The sequence below is a fragment of the Anabrus simplex genome, chromosome 3, assembly GCF_040414725.1.
Source record: "Anabrus simplex isolate iqAnaSimp1 chromosome 3, ASM4041472v1, whole genome shotgun sequence".
Taxonomy (NCBI): domain Eukaryota; kingdom Metazoa; phylum Arthropoda; class Insecta; order Orthoptera; family Tettigoniidae; genus Anabrus; species Anabrus simplex.
Window position 1 is genome coordinate 382283302 of NC_090267.1, and position 23354 is coordinate 382306655.

At 38.3% G+C, this 23354-nt stretch overlaps 1 protein-coding gene across 2 annotated transcripts in view; it reads right to left on the reverse strand.

The window, feature by feature from the left end:
• Positions 1-23354, reverse strand: part of LOC136866399 (pumilio homolog 3) — a 152819-nt gene that overhangs the window by 115477 nt on the left and 13988 nt on the right. For both annotated transcript variants that reach the window (XM_067143322.2, XM_067143321.2), the window contains exons 2-5: positions 22344-22718; positions 21055-21263; positions 20383-20613; positions 15103-15323 (exon numbers count right to left, since the gene is read on the reverse strand). In XM_067143322.2, the coding sequence (XP_066999423.2) occupies positions 15103-15323; positions 20383-20613; positions 21055-21263; positions 22344-22716 (1034 nt within the window). In that variant the 5' untranslated portion in view covers positions 22717-22718. The remainder of the gene's footprint in view (positions 1-15102; positions 15324-20382; positions 20614-21054; positions 21264-22343; positions 22719-23354) is intronic.

The window sequence follows — 23354 nt, forward strand, 5'->3', positions numbered from 1 at the left end:
AAGGTGCTCAAATACGACAGCCCCGTGTCGGTAGATTTACTGGCACGTAAAAGAACTCCTGCGGGACTAAATTCCGGCACCTCGGCGTCTCCGAAGACCTTAAAAAGTAGTTAGTGGGACGTAAAACAAATAACATTATTATTATTATTTAATTAAGGTACAGCCCCAGCATTTGCCTGGTGTGAAAATGGGAAACCACGGAAAACCATCTTCAGGGCTGCCGCTAGTGGGATTCGAACCTACTATCTCCCGGATGCAAGCTCACAGCCACGCACCTTTTAAATAAATTGTAACTTGATAACCGAGTGAGGTTCCGCAATATGAGTGTCACGTGTGCCTACGTGTTCCCCTTCCCTGTTCGTTTGTTGAATAGATGAACGAGATGTTTGGTCCTGTAGTGAAGAAATACCTTTCAGAAAATAATCTGCCGCTCAAAGTCGTGCTGGTTATGGACAACGCTCTTGCTCATCCTCCAGGCCTTGAGGATGACTTACTGGAGGATTTCAAGTTTGTTAAGGTTAAGTTCCTTCCTTTCAGCACTACCACTACTCCAGCCTATGGATCAGCAAGTCCTTTCGAATTTAAAGAAGCTATACACCAAAGCACTACTTCAGCGATGTTCTGAAGTGACCGAAGGAACAAACCTTACCCTCTGAGAGTTTGGGAGAAATCATTTCTCCATCGTGAACTGCCTGAAGATCATCGACAAAGCCTGAGATGGAGTCACCAAGAGAACTCTCACTTCCGCTTGGGGAAAGCTGTGGCCTGACTGTGTTCTTGTATTGACTTTGAGGGGATTGTTGGTGACAATGAGCCGCCGATTGTCGATGAAATTGTGTCCTTAGGGAAGACTATGGGGCTGGAGTTGAATGACGTGGACATTCAAGAGCTGGTGGAAGAGCATAGCCAGGAACTGACTACCAACAAACTCATAGACCTGCATCGCGAACAACAAGAGGAGGTTATGGAGATCTCGTCCGGGGAAGAGGAGGAGGAAAAGTCAATGGAATCTCTCACTTCAACTGAGATTCGGGAGAAGTGCAAAATGTGGGAAACGGTGCAAAATTTTGTAGAAAATCACCACCCGAATAAGGCTGTAACAGAGCGAGCGATGAATCAGTTCAGTGACAATGCAATGTCACATTTTCGTGAAATCCTCAAAGAGTCAAAAGCAACAGTCATTGGACAGGTTCCTTGTTGAAGGTGCACAAAAAGAAAACAATTCCACTGAGCCAACAGATAGCAGTGATTCCGTTAGTGAAATTCGTGCTACACAGTAACTCTTCTCATGTCATCCCTCATCTCCCTCACGCCAACAATGATTCTATTGTAAGGAAAAGTATACTTTAATTTGTTTTACGTTATATTTTGTTTTAGAAATGATGCAAATAAATATTTTTGTGTTGTGGACGAATCATCCATGTTTCAATTGTTTCTTATGGGAAAACTTGCTTTGATACACGAGCGCTTTGGATTACAAGCATGTTACTGAAACGAATTTTGCTTGCAATCCAAGGTTCCACTGTATTATACACATACAATTTTAAAAAAGCCCTTCTAAATTAATATTTGTAATGATCACAAGACATAAAATGTTTATGTACTGGGAGTCAGTTGCAGGGGGTGGCCATTTCCATATGGTTGAATACAACCAAGAAGATAAAATTACTGTTAACAAACAGAAGTGTAGTCCGTATAATTCTGAGCACCAGCTCAAAGCAGGGAAATAAGATCATCCTCTTCATAACTAGATCCAAGATTTGACACTAGAAATTGTACTTGTCATTGGCAGGTCTGCCATGTAGGTGGTTCAGGTTCATGGAGATACGCAATCTCAGACCCAGCTGGAAACTCCCCGTTCCTATCAATGTCTTATAGTACATATCAAATAGCTCAGATAATGAATTCTTTGATGGACCAGTGTGCCAAGCATCAGTAGCAATCGGATCATGCACAACTCAGAGGAATGGCAAGATAAGGGAGACAGTTACCTACCCTCCCTGCCTGTATTCTGAGAGAAGCTGTTCCACTTGGTGAGGTAACTCTCCTAGATTGCATGTTATTCTCATAGCCTGCTTTGTGACAAACAATACATTCAAGCATCAGGAACCTTTCCACTAATATAAAAAACTAACTGATGTACCCGTGCTTCGCTACGGAATTTTACATTGTATACAGAATTCTATGTTAAGTAGTGTACACCTTGTGAGCAAGATTGTGTTATATTGCATAGCAACGTTACCCTAGAAACGCGACGGGGAAGTCACCAAACGTCTTTTCTCATATGAAGACTGGGTTAGGGAATTTTCATTGTGATGGTAGGTCTGCCTGCCTACTCTGTCACAATCAGGTTGGGGAGTTTTCATTATAATGGCAGACACTCACTCTCCACCTGCTTTTTTACATTCTCAGAAAGACCGCCTTAGGTTTTCCCAAGTGAAATGAACATAGGTCATTACAATGACGTCAGTAGGAATGATGCGATTAAAAGCAATATGAAATACTCGATCAAAAGAAAAACAACACATTTTCTCACTTTTAATGAACAGTACTATGCCTCCGACCTAACAGTCCAAAGTTCCAGAGCTAGAATGGCCAAGCCGCACGGCCTTGATCCGTGAACACTCTTCGTCTTTTTTCATTCGGGGGGGGAGAGGTCGAATAGCGGGGTGTCCCAGGAGGACAAATCTATGCCCTTTTACTAATCTCTTTCCTAGGAGTACCCGATGAGTCGGAAAATCTCATTTCACTACAGTGGTGGCGGAAAAATCTATATGACTTGGAGGCAAATTTTTCCTCCAAGCCAGAGGAGAAAACCCCTCTTCACTGCTAATTTCGAACAAAATGAATGTAGAATTTAATAAAAGTGAAGAGGAAGACGCTTTTCTTAAGTAACGTCTCCTTTCAGGGTTGAATTTTGAATTATTAATGAACTGTAGTGCTGTAATTTGGAATTGGCTTAAATTGTAATTTTAGACCAGGTCATATTACTATTACTAAGTGAGCCTCTGCCAAATCTGCACACTGCTCATTCAAAACAGCGCATCAGAGTAGGGAGTGAATAGCTGGAATACTGATGAACCAGTGTGTTACGTACCAGCAGCATCAGACAATGTATGAACCAGAGGAATGGAATGCTAAAGAAAACAGTTTTTTAACTCCCCAGCTCTTTCCTGCCAATATTGAGTCAGGCTGTTATACTCGGTACGCAACAGTAATCCCATCTATCAGCGTTGAGGGCACGATAAGAGGCAAGGAACATCACAACAAACAATGGTCAATGTAATGTTATTGTAGATCAATGTTATGTGCTTTCCATATTGTAGGCCTTCGCATTTAGTTTTCTCCCGCCTCTGAAATACTACTCTTATCACAGTCAGTACGGTAAAACTGAATAAAACATAAATGATTGGAAATTGTATTCTCTATAAATTTTGTTATGTAGTACTTTTCTATAGGAGCAATACCGAAGGTATTTAAAAATTAAATTTCAGGCGCCTACCCCTAAACTACCATTTTACCCAGGTTCAGTAAAATTCTTTATGGCTTAGACTACAGTTCCTTCTTCCCCGACTCTATATACCGATTTTCATTAAATTCTGCTCACCCATTTTCTCGTGGCTCGGCTTTGATGTGGACTTAGCAACAAAAATCGAAATTCATGAGTTATCAGTGTTATCATAGCTGGTACAGTAAAATTGTATAAGACATAAATGATCGGAAATTTAATTCTATGTAACTTTAGTTATATAGTATTTATCGACAGGACCACTTAAAATATAAATATTTGAGAATTGAATTTTAGGCCTTCCCCTAAACTACCATTTCACTCAGCGTGAATAAAATGATTTATAGCCTAGTGTAGTACACACCGACTTTCATTAAATTCTCTTCAACCGTTTTCAAGTGATGCATGTACAGACAGACAGACAGACAGACAGACAGACAGACAGACAGACAGACAGACAGACAGACAGACAGACAGACAGACAGACAGACAGACATTACGGAAAAGAAAAAAGTGCATTTCCTTGTTACTGTGGACATGAACAATACAGAAATACCATTTTTTTCAAATTCTGAGCAATGTACAGACAAAACTCTTATTTTATATATATAGACTAGCTGATGTACCCGTGCTTCGCTACGGGATTCTCAGAAAGACTGACTTGGTGGTTTTCCTAACTGAATTCAACATAGGTCATTACAAAAACGTCAGTAGGAATGTAGCGATTGAAAGCAATGTTATCATATGAAATACTCGATCAAATGAAAAACCGCACACTTTCTCACTTTCAACGAACAGTACTATGGTGCCGATCCAACAGTTCAAAGTTCCAGAGCTGGAATAACCAGGTCGCAGACTGCCGTGAACATTCCTCCGTCATTATTCCGTTAAATATGCACACTACTCATTCCAATCAGTGCCTCAGAGTAGGGACTGAATAGCTCGAATACTATGAAGAACCAGTGTGTTACGTACCAGTAATATCAGAAAATGTATGAACCAGAAGAATGGCATGTTAAAGAAGAAAGTTATCCAACTCCTCAGCTACTTCCTGCCAATATACAGGCAGGCTGTTGCAGTCGGTACGACCAGGCGAGTTGGCCGTGTGTTTAGGGGAGCGCAGCTGTGAGCTTGCATCCGGGAGATAGTGGATTCGAACCCCACTGCCGGCATCCCTGAAGATGGTATTCCGTGCTTTCCCATTTTCACACCAGTCACACCAGGCTGTACCTTAATTAAAGCCAAGGCCGCTTCCTTCACACCCCTACTCATTTCCTATCCCATCGTCGCCATAAGACCTACCTGTGTCGGTATGACGTCAAGCAAATTAAAAAACCTCGGTACGCTGCAGTAATCCTATCTATCGGGGATGAGTGGAAACAGAAGACAAAAAGCACATCACAACAAACAATGGTCAATGTAATGTTATTGTTGATAAAGTTTATGAGCTTTCTATATTGCAGGCCTTCACATTAGTTTTCTTTCGACTCTGTGATATTAAGGCGTCTTTCAAAATTATTTATATCGTATTATCTTTATTCTCAGACTTTACATATCGATTTTCACTAAATTATGTTTACCCATTTTTCTTGTGACTCGGCGCTGATATGGACTTAGTAACAAAAATCCAAATTCATGAATATCTCTGTGATTATATGCGGTACGGTAACAATGTATAAGACATAAGTGATCGGAAATTTATTAACTTCTTACATAACTACTACTAACTTACGACATAACTAAAGTTATGTTAGTTATGTAGTATTTATCGATACGACCACTAATAACATAAATAACTTATTTGAGAATTACATTTCAGGCCTTCCCCTAAACTACCATTTCACTCAGCGTGAATAAAATAATTTGTAGCCTAGATTGCAGTAATTCATCACCCGACTTTACATACCGATTTTCATTAAATTCTTTTCAGCCGTTTTATTGTGATGCGTGTACATACATACATACATACATACAGACAGAAATTACGGAAAAGTAAAAAATGCATTTACTTGTTACTGAGGACATGGCCGATACAGAAATACCATTCGTTTCAAATTCTGAGTAATGTACAGACATTTTTTTTGCTATTTTGTTTTACGTCGCACCGACACAGATATGTCTTATGGCCACGATGGGAGAGGAAAGGCCTAGGAAGTGGAAGGAAGCGGCCGTGGCCTTAATTAAGGTACAGCCCCGGCATTTGCCTGGTGTGAAAATAGGAAACCACGGAAAACCATCTTCAGGGCTGCCGACAGTGGGGCTCGAACCCACTATCTCCCGATTACTGGATACTGGCCGCACTTAAGCGACTGCAGCTATCGAGCTCGGTGATGTACAGACAAAACTCTTATTTTATATATATATAGATTTATCGATACAACCACTAATAACATAAATAAATTATTTGAGAATTACATTTCAGGCCTTCCCCTAAACTACCATTTCACTCAGCATGAATAAAATAATGTATAGCCTAGATTGTAATGGTTCATCACCCGACATTGCATACCGATTTTCATTAAATTCTCTTCAGCCGTTTTCTTTTGATGCGTGTTCATACATACATACATACATACATACAGACAGACAGACAGACAGGCAGGCAGACAGAAATTACGGAAAAGTAAAAAATGCGTCTCCTTGTTATTGTGGACATGACAGATACAGAAATACCATTCATTTCAAATTCTGAACAATGTACAGGCAAAACACTTATTTTATATATAGATTACATTTCAGGCCTTCCCGTAAACTACCATTTCACCCAGTGTGAATAACATTATTGACAGCCTAGATTATAGCGACTTATTCCCTGACTTTGCATACCAATTTTCGTGAAAATACGACCACTAATATAATAAAAATTTGACAATTAAATTTTAGGCCTTCCCCTAAACTATCATTTTTCTCAGCGTGTATAGCCTATATTGTAGCAACTTATTTCCCATCTTTGTCTACCGATTTTCATTAAGACACGACCACTAATAACATAAATATTTGAGAATTAAATTTTAGGTCTTCCCCTAAACTACCATTTCACTCAGCGTGATTAAAATAATTTATAGCCTAGATTGTAGCGGTTCATCACCCAACTTTACATTCCGATTTTCATTAAATTCTCTTCAGCCGTTTTCTCGTGATGCGTGTACATACATACATACTACGTACATACATACATACATACACACAGACAGACAGACAGACAGACAGACAGACAGACAGACAGACAGACAGACAGACAGACAGACAGACAGACAGACAGACAGACAGACATTACGGAAGAGTAAAAAATGCATTTTCTTGTTACTGTGGACATGACCGATACAGAAATACCATTCTTTTCAAATTCTGAGCAATGTACAGACAAAACTCTTATTTTATATATATAGATATATAGATGTAGGAGGCATGGAGGATCAGCATTTACTATTCCTTCTTTCTTTGTCACAAAGGTTTCTTCAGTAAGATTAACACAAACAATGATACAACACAGGAAATACTTTAAAAATTGTACATAATTCACCTATTATTCATCGTAGGATCAATCTGCACTGCAATATAAGATCAGAAATGTTATTCTCTACAAGTTTATGTAGAATTTAATGCAAGAACCAGTATTAATAGAGATATCTAGGAATTAATTTTTAGACCATCCTCTGAACAACAATTTCACCCAGAAGGAATAAAATTATAGCCTAGATTGTAGTGCCTTCTCTTTTGATCTTAAATATAGGATTCCATCAAATCATATTCAGCCGTCTTCTGGTGACGTGCAAACATACAGACATGACAGACATTTAAAAATAGAATTTCATTCTTATTCTGGACATGGCCAACATATAAATACCAATTTTAAAATATTTTCACCAAAGCACAAAGTAATATTATTTAATTTACATAGACTAGCGAACTAAATAATACTATTGGTTTTAGGTACCACTAACTACATTTCTATGGCTTTCATGGATGCTGAGGTGCCGGAATTTGTTCCACAGGTGTTCTTTTACAAGCCAGTAAGTCTACTGACACGACTCTCACATACCTGTGTGCCTTCAAATACCACTAGACTGAGCCAGGACCAAACCTGACTAGCAAACTGAATTGCAACATAATACAGTAGAGTCTCGGCACTCTGACAATTCGCCAGTCTAATATGTCCAGTAGTCCGACACAAGCCCCGATGTCATCAAATTTTCATTTTCAGTGTGCGAGAGACGGCAACTGCGTAAACAGCAGTCAGTCACCAGTTGTTTGCTGCGTAGATTGTGTGATCAAATTAGTGCACACTTTAACTTTATTGTATTTTTACTTTGTGTAATAACCAAAGCATCTTTCAGTCACTGAAAGACACTAATGCAAAATACATTGTTTAATGATCTAATAAATTGCTGGCTACTGAAGAAAATGTCTTTTTAATACAAGGGCAGATCAAATATAAACAGGAATTATTATTTTTAATTTATTACGTCAACCTTAAAAAAATACACATATAGAGATCACTTTTCTACATAGTGTCCTGCCTTCGATACACATTTTCTCCATCGGATTAGTAAGCTTTTTATGCCGTCCTGATAGAAAAAAGAGGGATGTGTGCGGAGCCTGTTGTGCATGAACTCTTCTACAATTGCATCATCATCTAACCGCTGTCCTCCTAGGTCTTGTTTGAGTGATCCAAACAAATGGTAGTCGCAGGGCGATAAATGTGGACTGTACGGAGAATGTTCCAGAGGTGTCCAGTAACTTTCCTCCAGATTTTCCCATGTTAAAGCAGCAGTATATGGCCTTGCATTGTCATGGAGAAGAATGATGTTTCAATCAGTTGCCGGCGTCGCCTGTTGCGATATGCAGCTTTTGCGTCATCCAAAAGGCAGCAGTAAAGGGCTGCAATAATTGTCCTTTGTTCGTGAAGAAAATTCACCAGAAAAACGCCCACGGAGTCCCAGAAAACAGTTGCAAGCACCTTTCCAGCAGATGGGCGCGTTTTGGCCTTGAACGGAACTGCTTCGCCTCTTTGCCACCACTCCAGGCTTGTTTGATTTGACTCTGCGGTGTAACGATGCACCCAAGTTTCATCACTAGTCATAATACGACGCAAGATATCCCCTCCTTCCTCCTCGTAGCGACGCACGAGTCTCTGACAGACTTGGCATAATGTTTCTTGTTCCTGGTTGAGGAGGCGAGGAACCCACATGGCAGACAATTTTCTGAAATGGAGTTCATCTCGGATGATGGTTTGAACACTTCTGTAACTTATTCCCACGGCTAAAACAATTTGCAAAATTTTTACTCGCCGATCTTCACCAATAATGTCACGAATGGCAACAACGTTGTCCGCAATGATCTCCTTTCATGAGGATCATTTTCCACAGCTTCTCTTCCTGCCACAAATTTTTTAGCCCACTCATACACTCAAGTCTGGGGAAGTGTTTTTTCCCCAAACTGTGTGCAGAGCCGCCTCAAAATTTCTCAAGGTTTGGTGCCCCCTTTTGCGAGAAATTTGATCATGATGTGTTGCGCAACAGACGTGTGCACCTCTTGCTCACTCATGGGAGAGTGAAGCACTGTCGTCCACTGTAGTTTCACTGTCATTTGCATGCAAAAAACCCTTCTCCAGACACCCTCACCAACATCCTGGCAAAGTCCTGCCTCAGAATTATTACTAACAGCAGCGGTACATTCAAATTCCCGTTTATATTTGATCCGCCTTCGTATGTTTTTATAAATACATTATTCATTATTGTTTAGCAGTACACAGCATTGTTTAAGTCAAAAGAAAATTAAACTCTTTCATTTAAGAAACTGCTTTTTCACTAACCTTCCAGTAATCTAATACCACCCGGTCCGGTATGTGTCGGACTAGGGAGACACTACTGTATCTATAACACCATCATTATGTTCACTTCCAGCATGTAGCCAATATTCTCTGTGGTATCTGCACCTACAGCCATCAGCAGCACATGTACAAACTATGGTTGTTAACATTCAAGCATCTTTCTCCTGGATTTGTCCAATGTCAAACTGTTTTCTTACATCACCTTAAGTTGCAGCACATATTGTGTTAATTGATCATGCTATTCTCAGCTTTGGCATTTGAGAACAAGCTTGTTTTCGATGGCTAGCATGGTCGTTAGCACAGAGAGGGGTCCAGGGTATTGGCCGATGGAGGTCTGCTGTAACAGTGTCTAAGACGAGGATGAAGGATTGGGAGGGACAAGCCCCGAAGGTAGCCAAGTCAGGTCATGTGGCAAGTGCTTAATGGCTTTATCAAGGTCCAAGAAAGTGAAACAAAACAATTTACTCTTACCAAGGCATTATCAACTAGGAGCTATGGGGCATGGATTGCATTGACGGTGCATATAAATATAATAGGGGTTTGGCTATTCTGACAATGCTGTGGATTGTTTGTAGACCTTCACTGAAAGGCTCAGAAGTTGGACTGGATGGAATTTCAATCATTTGGCAGGACTTTCCCTCGTTTTCAAGATAAGTGAAGAGATGCTCTGTTACCAGTTGGTTGGTATTCGTTCGTCGTTAACAATCTGAACTGTAATGCAAATCAGCCTGCTGTATTCCATTCTTTGAGAGCAACCACAAATCTACTGCAAGGTTAAAAGGATCAATGGTTTTTCAAAACTTAGTTTGCTTTGGTTATATCAATCAACCGATGGCTGCTATCTGAGAGGAGTCTCATGCAGCAACAGGAGTATCTGTTTCCATTGGAACATTGAGTACAGAGGCCCATAAACTCAGATGTCTGGGAAGAGCAGTGGTACGTAAGCCTCATACCATGACATACAATAAAGCAAGGAAACTCAGGTGGTGTTTGGACTGTCGCAACTGGACAGTGGAAATTGGTTCTGTGGAGTGACAGGTCGAGGTTTCACATTATTTCAATCTGATAGATATGTATGGGTGTGGCATCTAACCAGGGAACAATTTCTGCTGTAGTGTACAGTGCCAACCAGGAAATTCAGTGGTGGTGGGGTGATGGTCTGGAGCTGTTTCTTGGACTCTGACATGGATTGTGGGTGTTTATCCTTGGCAGCATGAACACAGAGGCATACTGTTAACATTCTGGATAATGAAATGCTCCTGACATTGTGGCATTTTTATGAAATGGACCCTTGTTACTACCAGGATGACAATACCAGATGCCATGTTTCGGGGGGCTACTATGCAGTTGTACACCACCAACAATGTTTGTCGACCGGACTGGCCCACCCGAAGTCCTGACCTCAATCCAACAGAACATCTTTGGGATGAATTGGACTGTTGAGTGAGGTCTCGGGAGCCAAAACCCACTGTCCAACTCTCGGAATAGTTGCAAGAGGAATGGCAACAAATCGCAGTGAATGTTCTGTACACATTCATCCAGAAAATGCTGGAGGTTCTAACGAGGTAACAACCACCAAACAAACATTGTGGACAGGTGCACAATTACTTTTTGGTAGATAGTGTATTTCATCAAAGTTGGTAAGCACTAAAGGGTGTTTGAATGAGAGGGACTAGAGTCGGTATATGTGTGAGAGAATCTCTTTTAGGGAAACATTTCACAATTCATCATCACCTAAGACCATTCACATTTAAAGAAATGCTAAATACATAACAAACGGCAAGTTTGTAGAATTATGTTCCAATGGATTAATGTAAATTTAAAAAGACTGTTCAAACTGATACGGATCTCTTTCTTTTTCCTAGGTAGACCTACTGTATTTATAGTGCATCACTGTCAGACATTTGTATAATAAATCAATGAATTTTCCATGACCAATCCTATATCCACCCACATAATATTGTAGCCTAAGCTATTAGTCTGCAATTCTGAGATCCAGTCATAACAAAGTGCAGAGAGAGAGATTTATTAAAGAAATAAATCATCCGTCCTCCAATGAGGGTGACCATTTGGATCCGGAATACAGTTTCAATTTCAATGGTTTAAAAATATCAAAAGATGAACATTTAATCGTTAATGCTGTTATCTTCTTTTTTCCAGCGTTAGTTGGGGAGGAATGTAACTCACGTTCTCAGGTATAGGTGGAAATGAATGATTTGCAGCGAGTCCCTCAGTATCTGTATTACTATTTTTTCTAGCTCGCAGAATGGAACTTTCAAATTTTGTAGGAAGTTCGATGTCTGACTAGGGAGGGTGCCTCTTGCTCCGAAAAGCAGGCCTGTGACAATCCACCGATCAATAGGTATTTTATACTTAGATGAAAGGTAAGGCAAGCACGGAACATAAATAGCTTGCTTTTCTAGGTCCACATCCCGTGCCTGATTAAGGTCTCTTTCAAAGCGAATGGTGGGATCTAAGACCATCGCTTTCATGTCCTCTCTGTTGATGGCTACGATGTCCGCCCTCCGATTAGAGTCATCGGTCGAGATGCATTGAACCTCCTCGTGCACCTCCCATCCACGCTGTCTCAAGCCTTGAGCAATCGACGTTCTTACACGATGGTGGCGATGGTTGCGCATTAGCTCAGTACTCCGGCAGAATCCCAACACATGTCCAAGGGTTTCTGTCTCGTTGCAGCCATTTTGGCAGCAACGGGTTGTGTTGAATGACCTACCGGGAACCGACCTGACTGCGGTGAGGTTGCATGTCATCTTCACTACGTTTATGTATTCAGAAGAGGACAGAGGTGATTTACGAGTCATCCAGGAGTTTGCTTTCGGGCAGTCTGAATATAACACTACTCCTTTTCCTTTATGTGGTAGCTGGCACCACGACTGAAAGGATCGATTTCTCATAATTTCACGTAGTTTTCTTCCGTCAGTCTTTGAAGGAAGACTTTCTTTTTTTATGTCAAGTCTGTGGAGTGCCATATCTTGTTCTTCAGGTAACTTCCTTACGTATGGTAGATGAACGTCCTGAACATGGAGTAAGCGATTACAAATATTGTAATGCTGTATATTTGCTTCCCATTCTGCGCAAATTATTCCCATCCCTCTGACCTTCCTTGCACTATACAGCATCGAATTTGGAGTATCATCTGGCAGCATCATTATTTCTTTTACAGAACTTCTTATAATTTTGTCCAGATCTTTAAGAAAAGTGTTTGATAGTTGTGTCAGAGGGGCACATTGTAGAGGATAGATCAAACCCGGCCAAACAAACTCGTTAATAATCTTGATCTTTTGCTCTGGTTTTAGAAGCTTTGTTTTTACCAGATTATTTAAGTCAGAAGTTATTGTGCTTATTAGTTTATGTCTGTCAAGAGAAATTTCACTGTTGAAGTCAATTCCTAAATACTTGATTCGTTCATTGTGTGTTTTTATCGATGGGATTGTTGATCCCTCAAGTGTAGTGACGTTTCCTTCAGTTAATTTTCCTTTCTTCAGGATTATAGATTTGCTTTTATGAGGATAGATATGTAAACCAATTTCTGCAAAGCTGCTTTCAGCTAAATTTAACAAGGTAGTAGCATCATTTTCAGTTTTGCTGAGTATGACTAGGTCATCTGCGAAAGCAAATGAGGATAACGGCGGTAGATCATCAGATAAAGTATAGCCATAACGTTGGCATATGTCATGGTCGGTGAGATTTTGTATTACAGTATTGATTGCTAAATTGAACAGCAGTGGTGAGATAGGGGACCCTTGAGCTACGCCACACTTAATTTCGATGGGTTTTGATTTCTTATTATCAGCTTCCACTTGAATTGTGTTCTTTGTAAGAAATGCTTCAATTAATCTACATAAGTTAGGAGGAATTTCAGATTGTCGAAGAGATCGTTTGATATGTTCATGTCCGATAGAGTCAAATGCTTTTGTGACATCTAAAAAAATGATGCAACAATCCTTTTTGTTGCGTTTCGCATCTTGGAGGCAACCATTCACGAGGGAAGCGTTGACATGAGTTCCAGGTAATGGCACAAAGCCACGCTGGTGAGGACTTAGTGTGACATATGAACGCAGTCTCATATCTAGTACTCGTTCAGTTATTCTCCTAATCACCCAATATATGGTTATAGGTCTCCATTCTTTAATATCATTTATGTCTCCACCCTTATGTATTAAAATTGTTCTGGCCATTTTGAGTTTTGTAGGTACGTAGGAAAAATGAAGCATCGTGTTGATGAGTAACGTCAGAAATTTTGTAGCCTTGAGGTGCCTTAATACACGAACTGTAATATGATCTGGGCCTGGTGAGGTGTCAACTTTAATGTTGTATAATGCTTTATGGACATCATCTACTGAAATATTAATATCAGCAGGTAAGTCATTGCTTTTTTCCATAATAAAAAGAGGAGAATTGTTATTTTCGGTACCAAAAGTCTTTTCAAAATGATCCGAAATCGTAGTTATTGGGATTTTACAAGAATAGGCCTTATTCGTTTTGTTCAAAATTTTGCGAGCAATTTTCCGCCTCTGATTATAGAAATGATATTGGGCTACCCCGTAGGCATAACGCTCTCTGTTTTTCTCTCGTTGCCTTTTAGACCTCCGCTGTGGGTTACTAGAGGTTTTATGGTCATATTTACGATTATTTTGTAATTTTCTACTTTTGTAAAATCTAACAGCAGGATGTTGAGGGCCAGGTAATTCATTTACCTGATCAGCAAAGAACTGCATAACCTCAGAAGTAAAAGATTCCAGCTGATTAGCATCACCGTTTTGCATAATGTTTGAAATCCTATCCTCCCAATTTTTCATAGGATTAATATTTTCATTTTCATGATCAGCGACCACTTTTGTCAACTGTAAGCTTTCCCCAACATTCATGTTACCGGTATTAGCATATTGTGTTGAGAGTTTATTTCTCCTTTTCTCAGGGTGAGCTTTTCCTATGTGAATATTTACTCCTAACGTAGACTTACAACATTTATTACAGATAGGACATGGAATTTCGTCACCAGACTGTGAATCAACGTTGGGCATTTTAATTCATTATATTTATTTGAACGTGGCAAGAGATGAATATTATTTTGTTTTTCATAGAGTTATTAAGGTAGATATCGGAGCTGTAAGTATTCTTAGCGCTGGATCAATGATAATTTTGAGAATATAAGATAGATTGGACGTGCTGAATACTGAAAAGAAAAACATTGTAAATATAATGTATACGAGGTACGTAGAATATACAAACGGGTAGATATACCCACTCCATATGATGATGTCAGATGTAACTAATGCGAATTCCGCCAGATGGTAGTGCGTTATAACTTCCAAGATTTGGTAATGTTTAAGTTAGTCTGCCTCGAGAAGAACAATGTGTAATCAATGCCAAGCAATAAAATAAAGATGGCTGTTGACTTTGGCACTAATTTAATTTCACAATTAAATGAAGAATCTCTTAACAGGAAGATCGCACAAGACAGACAACACTACTACTTACGTAGAACATATTCTTGCACCCTAATTTTGATTAAATGGCATTACGGAAGTCATAATTTTCGTGATCAGCATTATTAAACACCACGTATGATATCAACTAAGATCGTTGTTCAAGGCCCACCTTAACTGTCATTTTAGAGAAACACATTCTCAGTTCAATAAGATACAAACACACTTTAACAGGAGTAAATTATTATAAACCTGAATCCCAATCTGTAAATGTGGCCTATATAATTCTAAAACAATTCAAAAACACTTACTTGTTTATTATATGGAGAATATTCTTCTTTGTGTCTTCAAGAATAAGTTTCTTCATTTCAGGAGATTTTGATAAAATACTGGTTAAAGTCAGGTTGCCATCCTGGTTTGATTCACTTACAGCCAATTTATATGCATCACCATAGAACTCTTGTTTAAGCTCATTTCTCTGTGTAACAGTAGCCCAATGATCATAGGCATACTCCACAACTGGTGAGGCAATCTACAAAAATAGTACAACATGATCGGCATCACAAGTAATATAGAAAAAAATTCCGGGCTTGTAGGCTGTGATCCAACTGAACCACATTGAACAGCTGATAGTACAACATTAGTTTACATTTATCTTTTACCATCACTTTGTTCAAGATTTGTTTTATATTTGTCTAAGTCAATAACAAAAGTGCCATAAGAGTAAAAAAATTATTTCTATTGGTTTTACGTTGCACCAACTTAGGTAGATCTTATGGTGACAATGGGAGTGGACAGGGAAAGGACTGGCAAGGAAGTGATTGTGGCCTTATTTAAGGTACAGCCTGGTGTGAAAATGGGAAACCACAGAAAACCATCTTCAGGGCTGGTGATAGTTGGGTTCGAACCCACCACCTTCTGAACACAAACTAACAAACTATAGTATATATAAGACACTTTTGAATATAATTACTAGGAATTGTACAATTTTAAGATGGAAAATGTGCAATGGTTAGTTGAGCATTTCTTGCAAGATTCCAACGAGAATAGAGGAGGAGTTTTCAATAGTAAAGATCAATATCCTAATTGCCCTTAGATGTTAGGCCCCTTTAAACAACAAGAATCAGCAACAAGCAATTTTTTTCAAACTGCATGAGCATAGTGATTAATTTATAAACAGAAAAGGAGTTGCCAGTTCAGGCTACAAGCAATGTTAAGGAGGAATTTACAAGTGTTGATGCCTCCTGGCCAGGATCTGTGCATAATTCCCAAATATGGAGAAATTTGCATGCCTGAAAATCATGTGAATACACTTCTGCTTGGTGATGCAGGATATGTAATTGCATCTTGGTTCATGATTTCATATCAAATTCCTACTCCACAGCAGAGCCCATAATGTATGTATAAAAAGAGTGTGTTATAGCAGAAAAATGTTTTGACCAGTTGAAATAACCTCCTAGTACTCCAAAGTAAAATATTACAACCCCTCATTCCCCCCACCAAGAACAACAAGGGAACATATAAGTGAACTAATTTCAAGTCTTTAGCAAAGTCCAAAATATATATTTATGTGCATAATAATTACCTAGATGATGAACATTTTCTTGTTTACCCCTGAAATTAAATTTGGGTAGCATGCCAGGTTCATCCTTACTCCCCTGATAAAAGATTCACTACAAGTTTCATTTCATGACTTTACTCCCAGAATAAGAAAAAATATACGACAAACACCAACAATAATTATCTTTTGATGAGACCAACCCCTGTTTGGAATTTTTAAACAATCAAGTGGACCATTAACTTTAATTTTGAAATTTGCAAAGTCAGCAAAAAAAAAAAAAAAAACAGCAATTCTGAATTCTTAAGTATATTTTGGATGTCATTTATGTACAGAGTAAAAAGTAAGGGAGCAAGGGGAGATCATTGAGGAATTCCACTGGTAACAGTGATGGGCTCAAAAAAAAAAAAAAAAAAAAAAAAAAAAAACCAAACTTATTTTAATGATCTGTACACAATTTTTAATATATGATGCAAAGTCTATTAATGCAGTCTACCTGAAAAGATTCTCTACTGTATCCAATAGCATAAGAAGCTATTTTTTAAGGGTACTTTCTCTCAAAGTATTGATACTTTGTCAATATATGAATATATGCATTTTTCATCTAAACAGTGTTATCTGGCTGAAGATGTTAATAATATACGAAACATGTACCACTTTTAACCAATAAGTTGCCTTAAGCAACTAATGTATCGACAAGGTGGAAAATAAAAAAATACTTAGTTGTGAATCTGTTAAAGTGCGGTACGGACCATGAAGTTGATTTTATGTAATTAGGAACATTATGTATAAGTGCATGAAACTGCAAATTATCTCAGAGATTACCACCATATTTTAAACTATAAACATGATATTATTTTTATATATATTTTCATTAAATTTTTTAAAAATTAAAAATTAACAATAAAAATAAACATGATATTATTTTATATATTTTCATTAATTTTTTTAAAAATTAACAATAAAAATACCCGCCCTGTGTATAAGTCACCTACAGGTAATTATAATACAGCAAGCAATATAATGAATATTGTTCCAGAATATGGGACCCTCACTAGGATGACCTGATTTTATAATTGGAAAAGATTGCAAGGAAAGCAGTGCAATTTGTTCTGGGCGATTTTCAACAAAATGTTGCTAACTTTGGGTTCAGAAGACATGGCAGTAAAGAAACAAGCTGCTTAACTAAGCGGTATGTTCTGAGCTGTCAATGGCTAGACGGTGTGGAATGACATTACTTTACGGTGTGGAATGGCATTACTAGACAAATAAGCCTGAAAAGAGTTTTAAAAAATAGGGAATTTCATCACAATATACAGATAAAGTTGAAACTGAAGAGGACAAATTGGGGCATATATTCATTTATAGGAAGAGGAATTCGGGATTGCATTAATTTACCAAGGGATATGTTCAGTACATTTTTATTTTTTTACAACTGGTTTTCCGTTGCACTAACACAGATACGTCTTACAGCGATGATGGGAGATGAAAGTGCTACGAGTGGGATGGAAGTGGCCGTTGCCTTAATAAAGGTACAGTCCCAGCATTTACCTGGTGTGAAAATGGGAAACCACAGAAAACCCACCATCTCCCGAATGCAAGCTCACGGCTATGCACCCCTAACCACACAGCCAACTCACTCGGTCGAAAGATTTCCAACTTCTTTGAAATCACATTTAAGAAAAGAATAAGTAAGGAATTGATAGGGAAGGTGCCACCTGGGCGACAGGCTTAAATGCAAATCAGTGGTGACTGAAACAAATTTAGTTAATTTCCAAACAAGGAAGATAAAAGAAATAAGAATGATATGGAATGGAACTCTTGCATTAATACCAGTTTCAGATATAGCAGAAGAATACAAGTTTTAAAAAATCTATACCTCCTTGTTTGAGTTGATTTCATTATAATTGTTGAATCTAACAGAAACCAGTAAAGGAATTTTAGATGATAGCCTCATTAAAATTCATCACTTACAGAAAACACATTATTCTCCAAAGCATTAAATGATGTTTTCTCTATGTTAAATGAAAGATAAATCATTGGAAGTTAGAATTTCTTTTCTAGTAGTGAGTCACGAGTTACGCTGAAGAAATATACTCATTGAAATGAAAGTCCACAACCTGTTTCCAGCCATTCGACTAGGTCAGGAATGAAATGAATGAAGCCCCCATCTAGCGGCGAGGACAGAAATTGTGCCTGCTGCCGAAGCCTGTCGCACTCCCCTGGGGCAATGATTAAGAATGACAGATGAAATTTAATGATATTAGAAAGTGTTGCTGGAATTAAATATGACAGGGAAAACCGGAGTACCCGGAGAAAAACCTGTCCCGCTTCCACTTTGTCCAGCACAATCTCACATGGAGTGACTAGTATTCGACCCAAGAACCCCGTGGTGAGAGGCCGGCGCGCTGCCACCTGAGCCACGGAGGCTGTTTCAACAAATATACTCATTACAAGGGAAAAATAAAAATGAACATGGAGGAAACTCAAGATGCAAAAACAAAGACAAAACTACTTGAAACAGAGGATTATTTCGAACTGTCTGTTGTTCCTACTAAATACAGTAAAAACCTCCTTAAGATATTTCTGCAGGGACAATGAAACAGAATGTGTTAAAAGAGGAAATGTACTATTGAATACACAAATAAAAACTATAACAAGGATATGGAAACACTCTATACATCTTTGCAACAGGAGTGCAATTTACATCATGTATGTATGGATAAAGTGAAGGCCCATAAAATGATTAACGTATTATTGCAGGTCACACTTTTTCTAAAACAAATGTAATGCTGAACAGCTAGTTGAAGCCTTATATTTCAGACCAGTACTCGCACAACACACATAACACTATCCTCCACCACAATAACACGCAGTTACCTACACATGGCAGATGCCGCCCACCCTCATTGGAGGGTCTGCCTTACAAGGGCTGCACTCGGCTAGAAATAGCCACACGAAATTATTATTTCAGACCAGTATGTTGTTAAACTCTGTTTTCAAGTCACACTCTTTGACCATGAATTATTTGGAGGTTACACTTGCCCATGTGTGAGAGAATGACTTTGGCTGCCATCCTGAATACAACAACACTTCGGCAATACCTAGCACCGATTTGGACCGACTCGTGTCGAAGGGGAGAGTTTCAACATTCCCACCACCTCTATGAGCTTCAAGAGGCAGATGCCTGTCAACTTCCTGAAGAATTTTAATTTAGCCTTAATTAGTGGAACAATTTCATGACTTTTTCCATATCCATAACTAGGCTATCATACGCAAACATGCATATACTAGTCAACTTCTTACAATTATGTTCCAACGTAGGTAGGCTATCATGCAACAAACATTCACTACCCTTCACTGTACCACACAACACAGTATAAATTACTGACTAGAATGCGTAATACAAGCACAAACTGACTTACTGGGTTATTCAGCAATATCACTGCTAACTGGCAAGCAAAACTTAACTTTCCTGAGGCTAGCGGCTTGCTCCCAAAAAGTTTGATTTATCCTGTGAAATTCAGGAATTCAAGGCCTTTTCCCGTCATTGTGTAACTTTCCTTGACCTGTGAAGAGGGCTCTTATCTCTCTTGGAAATCATGTTCCATTTGCAAGGGATGACAAAGAACATTTACAGGGCTGGGAAAAATGTGACTGTAATAGCGAAAACTTGTGACGTGATAAGTGAAATATTTTTATATAGATTTAATATCGTGGGAATTGGGATTTTGAATCTACGACATGCTTAACGAGAAAACTTCTTAATGAGGAGTCCAGTAACGAGGTTTCTCTGTATCAAGAGATAGGAACACACAATAGGGAAAATATACGGCTTGATTTGCACTTGTTTATTTCTTTCCATTACCTATTCAGAATTAATTTTACGAACATGTATAATTAAACTACATCATTTTTCTAACTCACACAAATTCATGTCATTTTAAATATAAAATTTATACCAGGAAAGTATTTATAACACTGCATGTTTAAAAAATCTTCTACTTAGACCAATATGAAATGCTATACTTACAGCATGACTCATATATTTCACAACGCTTCCTTGGAATGATTTCATTACAGTATTCCTAGATTCAGGAGAACCATATTTTAACATCCGTTTCACACAGAAACTTGCGTATTTGCCTTGGACCATATTTCCTAGAATTGGCTTCAATTCTTCTGTAATGGCATCTCTAATGACAGGAGCACCAAGTTTCAACAACCACTGCACTATTCGAGCCATATCGTGGACATACACCATCTAAAAATGTCAAGAATATCATGCATCCAGATGAACAGATCTCAGTCCCAACCGACAGACTTTATCCCTTCTCCAAGCCTTTAAAGACAAAGCACATCAGTATTAAAGTAATAAAAATAATTTACAGACTGATTCAAAACAATAAAGAATTACTGGGAATTTTACAAATTAACCCATAATTTGAGAAGTATTTATATAACAGATTGCTTTGACTGACTGCACCTGTAGAATAATCAGCATCTGTTGCAAAGACGACTATATTTATAAAACAAGTGTTCACAAAGAAGCTTGAAGTCACAATCATCTAGTTAGCAAATTTTGAGATGTTCCAAGGGTAATGCTAGATTATCAGCCCAATGGGAAGAAGTCATATATAGAATCATCATTTTTAGGGAGAAGAAAAAAAACAGTGAAATTTATCAAGGTTCTCTTATTACTAACCTTCACAAGCTGATTCTTAAGAAGGCCATACAGTTCCGTTGTTAACTGAATGGCCTTTTCAGGAGGACAATCATCTCTTCTTACTTGTTCCCACAGCTTTTTGGCTTTCACAGTAATATCATACTGAGAATGTTTTTGTTCCTTGCGTTTTTTTGTCATTTCTTTAGCCTTTTTCTTCAGATCTTTCCAGTCTGGTTTCTCTTTCAAATCTTACAATGAAGAAGAAAAAAAAGAATATGTTTGAAATGTATACATTACATGCCAATATATTTTTCCTTCCAACCTCAACCCTTACCACACCATGCTCATTCCATAATAGAATATACAGTAAATTATGAGAAGGATCGTATTAAAAGTACACGGGCACACGTCTTACAACTTTCTTCTAGCATGTCAATTTTCAGCAACTGAACTCTTAAAAACATACACTTACTACCAAAAATCAGAATATATAGGATCAATCCACTCAAATCAAATACTATCCAGAAATTATGCTCTCCACTCCTCAATCGCTAAAAGTGAACTGTACTCTAAAATTCGAAACGTGTCAAAAGCTTCACTCTGTAAATGATCACCAGAATATGTTACATGAGGTTAGAAGAATACAACTGAGTTTGCGATAACATCTCTGTAACACTCGCCGCTACAGCTTCGTCTATATTGTTCTTTTCTAACTGCGGGCATGTCGAAGCTAGCCCCTAGATTGATATTTTAAAATGCATTGAAACTTACTGACCTCAATACTCACTGTGAGAACTGAGAGCGAATTAGCCCCTGTGTCAGGATAAACGTACAAAACACATAATATAATCATACTTTAATTTTCTCATATCATTTAGTTACTTCTAGACAGTGATATGCAGATATAAATTTGGTCTCATTAAATTAATTATCTAAAATATTAATAATATAATATTTCTAAACTCTTTATGTCGCAAAATCTGGTGAGGCTAAGCCCTTTTATCCCTCAATGACGCACCGCCCCTCGAGTAAGAAAAAGTGGAAATACAAGGCAAACATATATTGACCTATGCTGAAGAAGAATGCAAACATAAAACACAACAGCCAACTGAAGCTGACACGGAGATCATACCTTAAATAATAACAAAACCTGCTTTGACTATCAATATCCCCCACATAACAGTCCAACTCAACACTTCCTTAACTTATCACACAAGAGATATGTAGAATAGTGGTGGCAGTCCCACAGATACACATTCAAACTGAACCAAATACAGTATTTTACAAGTCTCATAAACAATAATCTTAAAACAAAAATGTAAACTTACCCTTTAAAATCTCTGCAATTCCTTTTTTATCTTTCCCCTTTCCTTGAAAGGCTTTCTGTTTCTGTTTCCCAATGAACTTCTTCTTGGATTCTGGCTTTCTATCCACACTTCCAGAACTACTCTTTACCTTTTGTATATTATTGACAAAAGGCTTCTTCTTCTTGTTATTCTGTTCAAGTCCATCAGTTTTGTCAGGACTTTCTGTAGCAATTCTAACTTTTTTCTTTTTCTCAGGGCTCCTTTTCTTTGCCTCTAATTTCTTCTGATAATTAACTGAATTTTTACTTCCATCTTTCTGGTCCTTCTGAACTTTTTTCTTTTTTGGCTGAACCTCATTACCTCCATAATCAACGAAACGTTTTGATGAACCCATTCCTGAAAAGATGTAAAAATACAAAACATATAACAATCTAACATAATAAACTTTATTTTTACAATTTGCTTTATGTCGCACCGACAGAGATAGGTCTTATGGTGATGATGGGATAGGAAAAGGCTAGAAGTGGGAAGGAAGTGATCGTGGCCTAGTGTGAAAATGGGAAACCAAAGAAAAACCATTTTCAGGGCTGCCAAGAGTGGAATTTGAACCCACTATCTCCTGAACACAAGCGCACAGCTGCGCAATCTTAACCACATGGGCAACTCACTTGGTATTAAACAAAATGTCAACGTAAGGATAAATCAAGACTGAATACAACTGAGTAGCATGATATGCCTCTTTTAACCATCAAAACAGCCTGAATAATGCAGGCAAAATACTACAGAAATGGTACTACATGTGCCAGCCCTATGGTCTATGAGTAGCAAGCCTGTCCCTTGCCTGGAGGCCCTGGGGTCAATTCCCAGCCAGGTCACGGATTTTTACCAAAATATAGCACTGGTTTGAGGTCCACTCACCCTATGTGATAATAATTGAGCAGCTATCTGACAGTGAGTTGGTGGACCTGGTCTTGAAAACCAAGAATAACAGCTGAGAGGATTCAATGCGCTGACCATGTGTTACCTCATAAT